Here is an 11651-nt window from a genome sequence, read left to right as displayed (position 1 = left end):
TAGAAAATGGGATAGTAACAAAAAAATCTACACCTATTCCCTATTTTCTAGAACTGTTTTACCATCCCATTTTCTTCTTTTTTATTTTATTTTACTGGCGCGAACATGACCTAATTGTATCGCAAGCGCTGTAAACCCCTTTAAAACTAAACCTTCGCATATTGTTGTTAAGTATTCACGTCGGTCCAAATATCAGACCTGCATAACACATACAATGAAAAATTCGTAGTATTACGAGTTCTTGGCTCCAGCAACAGGACTGCATTTGCGTCTTTGACTCAATAAATCTAGATGAAAAGGAAAGTTTAGTTCCTTCGAACCTACATTTTGAGTACTTTGGAGCGTTTTCGAATAATGCTGAGGGCAAATTATAATTTCTAAAGCTATCAAATCTATAAGTTACGAACTTTTGAAATTTTAAATAGACAGCTCTGGAATCTTAAGAAACGAAGGTTTCCTCTTCGGGTAATCTCTAACCATTTGACAGTAATATAATAATTAATTTAATTATTTATTTCATTTTGCACTAGGTATGTATGTATGTATTACAATAATAATGATCATGGTTGAATGTTGCCAAAATGAACGACACCTTACATAATATTTCGTTTCGTCGGAGGGAGGAATCCGTCATTTCTAATCAATGCAATGATTTTGAATTAATGTCATGAATAAAATAATGTCTGTATGTAAAGAAACGTGTCTTTTAGTCGATTCTTCTTATACTTGCATGTTTGTTCAATACCTATTTTGATTCCGGGGGGGGGGGTTCGTTGCCTTTATTATTATTTTATTATCATCAACATTATTATAATTAAAAAAAAAAAAATTTTCATGCATTATTTTTTTCTTTTATAAAAGTTAGGGAGGTGATATTATTTTTCCTTGTAAATCATCTCTCTATTATGAACTGATAGTTGATTACTTGGTTTTGTCCTGACATTTGGCTGAGAGGGAAACATTCAAATGTTAGTTTTGGGAGGTGATATTTTTTCACTTCTAAATCATATCTGTTACGTAAAGATATAGTCTTGTTACAATTTTTGTTTTGAGCAGATCTTGTAAGCATATGTGTCTGTTCCTTTTACTTTTAGTGAGATCCTTAGCTGGTGTCGGATGAAACTTTTAGTTAGATGACACAGAAAGCATCTTGGAAAACAGTAAAGTAAGGAGATAGAGGACACAAAAAGTGACGTCTTGCCCACCATGGGAGTTCATCCCCCCCCCCCCCCCAAACGCTCACCCTTCTCAAGGAACGAACTTAAATCAATCAAAATACAACACAAACTTATAAAACAGGCAAATTTATTGCAATCAACAGCAAGTATTCCATCAATCTCATATAATAACAATCATGATATGTACTTTGTGCAATACGGTCAGGGCTGCCAACCTCAACACAAGAAAAAGTGTAAGATTGCCAAAAAGAGTAATATAGCCTATTTGGAAGAAATAAGTGTACAATTTGAAAAATTGAACCTTTCAGTGATCACATCCAGCCATTGAGTAACATTAGATACAGTGGAACCTCCCGATTACGACACCTCCGAATAGCGACAACGTCCTGATAACGACATTGACCCGTGGTCCCGATTTTTTTCTATTTAAGATCAGTAAAAAAAACCTCCAAATAACGACACACTTTTGATAAAACCTCAGAATAACGACATCATTTTGGTGATTTTCGTCAGTTTTCGTAGACATCTGATATGTATTGATTCTTGTATCAATTTTGTGTGGGTGAACTAATTTCTGTAACTTCAGGAAAACTTGGAAATAAAATTAAGAAGCCATGCAAAAAAACAAACCCCAAAAAAAACCACCTTAAACCTATCAAACAGCAATAAATTGTTAAAAATATATATTGTAGTGAAGCATGGAAAATGCCAAGAACGATATGAGAAACAGAATTAAAATTAAAATTAGACATTAAAATGTTAAGATTTGATTTCTATGAAAAAAAAATACAATCTTACAAAAGTGTAAAACGCATTACAAATAAAATACTTTTTGGCGTACAGTTGGCAGGCCTGTAAAACGGCATGCTGCAGTTGGATGACAGGATGTTATCTAATGACGTCACAATACATGTCCAAGTCCTAGTTAGTGTCAGACTAAAAGTTAACGAAGGTTACTACCATTCAATGAGTTGGACACACCCGAGGGAAGGAATCGTTGACCAACGTACTTGTATGTATTAGTATTACCCTGAAGGACATTGAGAAAACAAAAGTTTCTACCAGTAGTTACACCAAGACAGATGAAAAAAAGGACAAATATTGCACCTTGATTTTGATTGCAAAAGGATCTTTACTCACTGTAAGCAGCTGTACCAGGCCATAACCAGCATTGTCTGCTGTAAAAAAAAAAATCGTAACATCACCTAACAGGCCCCTTGTTAATAGTTAAGCTATTTGAGCAAAGTAAGTGGATATTGGGCTATATAAATGTTCACAATTTTTTGTTTTATTTATTTACCAAAAAAATGTGTCGTCCAGCACAAAGACTAAATAAGTCTAAATTGCTAACTTATTGGCTCATAATCAAAGGGTGAATAAAAATATATCAGAGCACTGAGTCTGAGATCACCACTAAGATGAAAACATTCAAATGTTTACAAACCATTATATATTCAATAAAAAAAAATTGTAACAGTACATAACAGAGAGATGAGTTACAAGGAAAAAAATATAATCTCCCCGAAACAACAGCTTTATAGTTAAGTTTCCTTACCAGCAAAGGACGTCAGCCAGGGCCAAGCCCATACCCATTGCAAGACAAAGATTGAGAGCAAACTCGAAAAAGGGATGAAGGGGGATAGAAGACACAGCTAGTAACCTCCTGTCCCCAATGGGATAAAAAACAAAAAACAAACCCGCTCTGAGCCAATTAATCTACCCTGAAAGAATATCAAAGACAGTTTGACAAAACGGATGGGGACACAAAGGAACAATAACAATGATACGTTGCAGAATATGCAGAAAAGAGTGGAGTGGAGAGCCTGGATCACCAATGCAGTAAAACATGGCACAGCATGAATGAATCTCCAAAACACTACAATTCTTTTGGAAAATTTGATGAAAATTTAAAAGAAAAGAAAAAAAGAAGCATTTTAAGAATCTTCAAAATATGGGACAATATAATATATGCCAATTACTCTTTATACTATCAGCATGTCAACATAGAGTAATACAATACTCGTTGAATGTTAGCTCAATACCAAATTCCAGCATGCTCTACAATATGGCACATTGGAGATGGGTGACGGAATTCCATCCATAATACAACAAGTTGTTACCTCCCATGAGCATTGGATTTAGGCACGATTGGATTCTTGCACCCCTTTTGACATTTCTCAGAGAGAGTGCAAAAATACAACGAGTACTGTACTCAATTATGTTTCATATTTAGCTTGAGTCGGGAAAATTCCCCATCTATCATTTAACCCATACTCTTTCCCCCCATTGAACACAAATGTGTGTTCCTGATACAAGGCGAAATGATACAGACCTGACAAGGGCAACTAGAAAAAATATCATAATAATAATAATAATAGATCTTTATTGTCCACAAATATGGCAATTTGTCATTTAGTTACACTTGTCATAGCGTTATATGATAACTATAACATTGAACAGACACCTCTCTCTCTCTCTTCCTCTCTTTCTTTCACGCATGCGACATACACAACATCAACATTTTCATTTCATTTTCAATTCGTTACATTCTTGGCAATTCAACACCAAATATTATCATCATTATCAATTGGTCACTTCATCTAGCCTAACATTAAACAAATTAATCAGTCAATCAGTCAACGCATCAATCCTTGGTTTTGCTGTACCATATGAAATATTCAACATTTTTATTGCTGATGGAACGAACGTTGATTTATACTTGTTAGTTCCACATTTAATCTGACAAAAACTTCTCCCAGATGGCAAAATATCAAATTCATGGTATAAAATATGTTTTTTTATTGTTGGTAATTGAGAATGCTTTCCTTTCTATTGCTTTTCCATGAATTCTTTCTACTTTATCAACAGGATGGTTTATTATTTTTGATGCCTCTTTGTAATTCTAAATCATCATACAATGCTTTATATAATATTAAGCGAAGGATAGGTCTTCAATCAACAAATCGCGAAATAAGATGAAATTAGTGGTGCACTTTTGTGTCGGAAGTAAACAAGGCCGCCGCCATTTCGATTTCCTTGAGACAAAAACATTGATACGAACGATTTTTCCGAGGATTTGAAGCAGAACTCTAAACGTTTAAGTTTGAAGTACATACCATTCATTAATACGAACCATCATACAACGTTTAATACGTAAATGAGTGAAACGTTGCCATGAAACAAATAAATATCAAAAGAATTCATCACATAGGTGTAACTGTGCGTCGCTATTCAGCGCCGCCATTTTGAAATTTTATCAGGGATAAGATCTGAATTTGAAGGGAAAAAAAATTGTACAAACCCAAAAGCCCTTCTATTTATATCAATTAATTCAAATTAAACTACTTTAGAGTTAGTTGGTGTTCAGTTCGAATAGAATAAATATAATTTTCACAAATCATTTATATCTAAATCAAATAACTTAAAAAATCTGAATTGGGAACAAGAAATCTTTATTATTTGTTTGTTATTAGGGGTTTTACAGTAATTGCGACTCTAGTCGGTCATTTCAGCGCCAGTAAAAGGGAAGATCACAGAGGAATAAATGTAGGCCCGAAGTTAAAAGCTCCAAAGAAAAAGCAAGAGAAAGGCAAAGGGGACTGGCACAAATAGGGAATGGAAGATTCCATGATCAATCCACTAATGTTCCTATTTTGACATTACCTAAAAGCCCCCCAAAAAACAAAAAATCTATCTATGAGCATAGACAGCGCAATATCCACTAAAACTGCTCAAAGCACTTTACAAGGAGTCCCTAGCCAACCTAACATGAAGGACGAGCTTTTAAGTAATATTACAACCGAGACAATACTGCTAACAGCAAGGTACTAATTTTACACCTGGGTAAGGTAAGAGAATGTGAGTAAAGAGCCTTTTCCAAGGACTCAACTAGGTGCTGCTCAGAGAGAGAGAGAGAGAGAGGCTCGAATCCAGGACACATAGCCGCACAACCTTTACGGATTGAATCTGAAAACGAGGCAGATCCTCTGGTTGTCAGGATAATCTGTCCTATTCAATTGAATCAAACCCTTCATTTAGCACGGGGTGCCAAATGTCAAGATTTATTTTCATAGTTTACAATCAAATTTTGAAAAATGGATTTTAAAAAAATTCCTTTATGAAATTGAATTTCACTATATCCAAACTGCAATGTAGATCATCTGGTGTTAAACTGGGGGTGTCCAAGAATCGTCACTACTCGAACTGTCTTCGTTTGAATACAACTGCAACAAAAGTGATGTCGTCGCTGGGACTTGAAGATCATCCGGGTCATCGACAGGTGTGGCTGGTAGATTCCTTAACCTTGCTGATCTGCGAGCTGGGATAGGATTGCTAACATTAACACTGTCATTAACATTGTTAACGTCATCATCACCATTGTTAATGTCATCATCACCATTGTTCATTTCCATCCCAGCAGCAGACGTGCTCTGCTCTCCTTCGTGATGCCGAGCTCGTTTGGCCACCAGATGATTATTTCTGCTTCCTGTACGTTTTCTCCTTGACGATTGCCCTTCTCTTCCTGCACCACCAGAGTTACCACCATTCCTAGCATCTCCTTCGTCTCTGTCTCTGCTAGAATAAAGGCCTTCCCAAGACTCATCACTACTATAAGTACCGAAAACGCTTGGAAATCTAACAGCAGCGCTATGTTCCATGTTGTCATCACTGTCGACAGTATTATTATTATTGTTTGAATGACTATGGGTATCACTACTTGCAGTGGGCATAGGGGGGAATGAGGTGCAGGCAGAGACCGCAGAGTTGAGAGGTGAATTAGGGGCAGAATGCGTATCGCCGATTGAATGAGTTGGGTGATCTGCGACATGTGAGTTGTGGTGATTGTAAAAGGGATCGAGAGATTCGAGAATGTCTGCATCTATTGGACTTAGTTCAGCTTCTTCTGCGTCACCCCTTATACTGTTATTGTCATTATTATTCTCATTTGTGTCAGAGTTTCTAGGACTACTGGATCGCCGTCTATTTGAAAATGGCCATCCACCCAAATCGTCATCATCATCATCGTCGTCGTCATCATTATTATTATCACTAGAGCCAAGTGACAGACTTATGCTGGGAGACCTCATATCAAACGTCCTGTCACTGTTACTGAGATTGTCGGATGATAGGGAAAGGTTGTAATCACGGAATGATGAAGACCCTATGGATATAATGTCACTCAAATTTGTGGGAGAAGTCCCTGCAGTTCTTCTGGTATCAAGCGCATTTGCTTCCATTTCCTTGACTCTCTCCTCCAGCTTTTCAATCCTCTCCCTGGCGTCTGGAGTGAAAAATAAAATCAACCCAAAAAATCATCAAAATGTTATGATATTTTCAAAAAAATTAGACATCACTTGCACAATAAATAAGTAAATAAAAACAAAAAAGTAAATAAATAAAATGAGACAAATGTAACAAAATCCTGTAATTTAAAAAAAATCTGAAGCAAATAAGAGAAATGAATTCAAATATTAATTATCAGGTCTTATCTGAACAAAATGGTCATTCCATATATACTGAATTTTTAAAAAAAAGCCTTTTTACTTAAAAGTAATGCCGATAATAGCAAGAAAAGAAAAGAGTAGAGAAGCGTCGCTGAACACTTATATGTATCTTATTATTAATATTAGAAGACAAAAGAGAATTAAAACTTTTAGCGGAGATGAAGAGTTGAACCCGAGACTCAACTGCTGTGGCCCCCTGAAGCCTGGCTACACAAGAGGGAGAGTCAAAAACCAACACCATCCGTAAGTGCCTGCACCTGATACATCAGAGATTACTAAATGTTTCAATCATCCCTGTTAGATGTTTTTGTGTCAATGCTTGCTTGTGTGTTGCCCCAAGATCTCAATAAGTTGCAAGAGGGACTAAAGATAGATACACTTATAACCAGCTGTCATTTTTTGTTTGAGTGGTGGATGGCACTGTGTGTAGAGTGTACTGCTGGCAGCCATGTGACAGGTGCCATGCCATGTCAGTCGGGTCTTGGGGCCAGGCTCTGCTAACAGTTTTTAATTCTCTGATTGTCTTCTGTTATTAATGTTTGAGTGGCAGGTGGCACCGATTATAGAGTGTACTGCTCGCAGCCATGCAACAGGTGCCATGTCAGTCGGGTCTCTGGCTAAGCTCTCCATCACTGCTAACAGTTTTTAATTCTCTGATTGTTCTGTTACTTCTCTGTTTTGTTCGCTTTTAAGGGTTGTACGGCGCTTGCAACACATTTAGGTTACATCAGCACCAGTATATAGGAAGTAAATGGGATAGTCAAATTCTAAAATGACAATTAAAGCACCCAAGAGAAAAGTAAGACAAAAGGGAACTGGGAACAAATAGGGATCGGATGTAGATTCCAAGAGCACACCATCAATGTAATTAGTTTGAGATCACATGTAAGTCTCATCAGGACACAAGCACATGATCCAACTAAGAGCAATACACTCAAATGCTTACGTTATAAATCAAAAATAACAAATATTAATAATGCATAACAGAGAGATTTACAAGAAAAGAAAATACCATCTCCCAAAACAATAACTATGCATTTAACTGTTCCCCTCCCAACCAAGGACTCCGGCCAGGGCCAGGACAAAACCAAGTAATCTCATTCCAAGACAAAGACAGAAAGCAAATTGGAAAACAGCTATAAGGGGATAGAAGACACACTCTACCCACTATGGGAGGCCAAGACCCCCACCCAGCTGTTACTTCTCTACTCACTTAATTTCTAGCTTTTAACAGCATTGCCTTTTGAAGGACTCCCATTACCTTTATACTTCCGTAACAATGTCTCCACACAACTGTGAACATCCCTGTCACTGATGAGCACTTCACATCCACATCCCTCGTCACAGACAAATGTCCTGTATTGACACTCATGCTTTTCACTGTCTCTCTTCAGGAACTTTTCATCGCAGAGCTCATTTTTACAAGAAACCATCATATAATCGCAGTTTGCTATGTGGCTGATATAAACTGTTGTTGGGGGCAAAAAGGAGATAAAATATATTATAGTATTCTCACTTCTTACTTTATCTACAATATTGTTTCAGGCTCATTAAATAGCTGAGCACTCTAAGAAATGCGTATCCATCAATATCTCACGAAAGAGAGAAAAATATAAACACTTATTTCATTATAAAGGAGCACGTTAAAAAAAAATATCTAATTCATTTATTAATTTCTTTTTCTTTTTAATGTTTTACTTGGAGATTAGATTGCTTATGATAACTTTCAGCTATCCCCATTTGAGTGAAATATGAAATGACTGTGAGTGTGAGAGTTTGAATATAGTTGACACAGACCTGCTTCAAGAAGCTAGCAAAAACTGTGTAGGTAAAAAAGCAGAATTAAAAAAACAAAAAGTCTGCATGATCTTCCATCCTTATTCATTGAGCTGTCAATTAAAATACTTAATATTGTGCCATATCATTATCGTTATGTTTCACCACAATTTGGCAAAAAATCCAAACCTGGAGCTAATAATAATAATAATAATAATAATAGATCTTTATTGTCCATAAATATGGCAATTTGTCATTTAGGTACACTTGTTATAATGTTAAACGATAACTAAGATTGAACAGATATTTCACTCCTACTTATTCTCTCTCTCTCTCTCTCTCTCTCTCTTTCTTTCTTTCACACGTGCGATATACACAACATAAACATATTCATTTCGTTTTCAATTTGTTACGATTGTGGCAATTCGACACCAAAAATTATCATCATGATCAATTGGTCAGTTAATCTTACATTAAATAAATTAATCAGTTAATCAGTCAACGAATCAATCCTTGGTTTCTCTGTACCATATGAAATATTCAAAATTTTTATTGCTGATGGAACGAACGTTGATTTATACTTGTTAGTTCTACATTTAATCTGACAAAACCTTCTCCCAGATGGTAAAAGACTAAATTTATGGTATAAAATATGTTTTTTATTGTTGGTAATTGAGAATGCTTTCCTTTCTATTGCTTTTCCATGAATTCTTTCTACTCCATCAAGAGGATGGTTTATTATTTTTGATGCCTCTTTGATAGATTTTGAAATTTTTGATTTATCTTTAAGTCGGCATCCTCCAAACCATATGGTGCAGCCAAACGCAATTACACTTCTAATCAATGAGTCATAAACTCTTAACATAGTTTTCTTCCTTACTTGAAATAATACTATACCAGTTAAATCTGTATAAATGGCAGGTCTGTTCACATTTTCACTGCCTTACCCAAACATTAATATTATCAGTATAGGAGGCAAGCTACATTGTGTGGATAGGTGGGGAACAACTGGCTCAATGTATCCACTTACCTTCCAATGAAATCGGAACCCGACACCCATTGTCAACATGCTCGCATTCCATCTGGAGTTTATTCAAAAGATTCTGCACCAACGGGAGGACGTCCTTCAGGTGCCTCTCTCTGAACGACTTGCGGCAAATAGGACATTTGGATTTCACTTGTAAGGCTCGAGTGATGCAGACTTTACAAAAGACATGGCGACAGGGTGACTCTTTGGGGTCGTCCAAAACATTCTTACAAATTCCACAGAGAAATTCATCATCTGGGAGCTGTTTAAATCTGCTGATGTCAAACCGAGACATATTTCCCTCCTGAAAATTTAGATTTTAAAGAAAAATCAAACTGTATTGTATTATTATAGATACTATCTTTTTTCCTTCCACCAACAAAGTGCTGCCTACCCTAGCCCATGAAAATTTGTACAATGGAGATCCAAAACGAATAAGATATTGAAAAGATGCGTACAATTCTGCAAAAACGATAATTAATGCTAAATTTGATGATGGGAAATTAGATCATACTAGCAATATTATAATTGATAATCTAAATCAATGAATAAACTTACTATTTATAGACAAATATAAATAGTATCCACTTACTGCCCTGGTTAACAAAAATTTAATAATACATACACTCCTGTGCAAAACTTGTACAATGAGCAAAAATGGGTAAGAATACATATTATTTTTCTGTAAGGTTGGCACCATTGCACCAATATAATCAAAACAATAAGAAAAACAAAACAAAAACACCGTAACTAAACAGTACAAAAATGCTTCCTTTCAAGAATGCTTTTCAAAATTTAAGTAATGGAACCCCTTACTGTAAGTAGAAATTATATAAAGACCTTTAGAATGTGAATACAACTGATAACTAATATATATTTAAATATATGGGGAAAATTCTTAATGACGTGATGAAAAAATTAAATAAAATGAAAGCAATTAGTATTTCTAAAATAACGATATTGTTAATATCAGATTCCACAAAGAAAACAAATAAAAACAATGAAATTCCCTTAAAAAGGTTGAAAAAGTATTATTAAAAATGGAAAAATAATAAATGACAATACTAAAAAAACATTATGGACTAAATCTTAAATAATACATAACTAAATTAAAAGATATTGATATGAATATTGATATCGTCAGGCAGCCGAACACGTGGCATTGCGACAGGGACTTTCAAATATCTGCTTGAAGATACATAGCACTGACATTTGGCATGAATAAAGTTCAGATGCTATTCTAACAAAAAAGTGTCTTTAGAACCGAATTTAATTTAACATTTGCATCATATTATAGTAAAGACGAACAATATGGTATAAAACCTGTTAATAAGAACTCCATATTAATTGTTTTAGCCATTTTCTTTCATTTACAACACGTGATTTCAATCACAACTTTCCAATGCTAATTTAATTTAGTTTCAGTTTCAGGTAAAAATAGTAAAATAGGCCTGAAATTTTTAGACTTAAATAGGTAATTTGGTAAATGTCCATTTGACAATCCAGCAGTGAGCTGATAAATGGCCCAGTCCTGCGGCCGCCGATAGGCTCACTGTAAGGTGAAACTAGTTGTTTAGAACTTCTTGGGCCTTTACTGTTTTAGTTACCGTTACGTTATTTGTGAACTTATGCGACTAATTTTGGTATCATTTCAAAGGGCACAAAATAAGCTTTCTAATGACGTATTTCATTCTTAATTCCTGATTGTGTTTCTCAAAAAGCTAAAGAAATAAAAATTCTTCAATTATAAGAACTTTAAATTATGGATACATTTTAATTATACTAAATACATCGATAGACAATTAATTGAAGAATATCTTTGCCAAATTTCTTCAAAATTGATACACTCGCTCATTATTTTATTTTGCCCGCCATCAACCCCACTTTTTAGATTTTAGAACAAAAACCTCATATTTTTTTCCATTTTCATTTAACCTTAATTTTTTCCAGACTTTGCAGACATGAAAATAATGTATATGAAATTAAACATTATTTTCTGAGCTTTAAAATGATACCCACCACTTGCCATTTCTTTTTTAATTGAAAAAAAATTACTGAAAACAATAAGTGGGCCATGTTGACTGCAAAACTCAAACTTTCCCGATCGCCGCGAGATGCTGGTTTTGAGGCAGCAGTGAGATCACAGATTTTCTCTGTAAAATTGAC

General features: G+C 35.1%; 1 protein-coding gene across 1 annotated transcript; it reads right to left on the bottom strand.

The window, feature by feature from the left end:
* Nucleotides 1-1288: 1288 nt before the first annotated feature.
* Nucleotides 1289-11651, bottom strand: LOC144980139 (uncharacterized). The gene is made up of 4 exons (XM_078927690.1): nt 11505-11651; nt 9489-9789; nt 7944-8150; nt 1289-6459 (listed from the first exon to the last, which is right to left on the bottom strand). Exons 1-4 carry the CDS (start codon nt 11559-11561, stop codon nt 5345-5347), a joined length of 1680 nt encoding a protein of 559 aa, XP_078783816.1. The 5' UTR covers nt 11562-11651; the 3' UTR covers nt 1289-5344.

This window comes from Berghia stephanieae, chromosome 9 (assembly GCF_034508935.2).
Source record: "Berghia stephanieae isolate SIO BIC M18660-M18661 chromosome 9, UCSD_Bste_1.3, whole genome shotgun sequence".
In the NCBI taxonomy this organism is placed as follows: Eukaryota; Metazoa; Mollusca; class Gastropoda; order Nudibranchia; family Aeolidiidae; genus Berghia; species Berghia stephanieae.
Note: the sequence above shows the minus strand (reverse complement) of the source record. Positions and strands in the feature narration are given on the sequence as shown.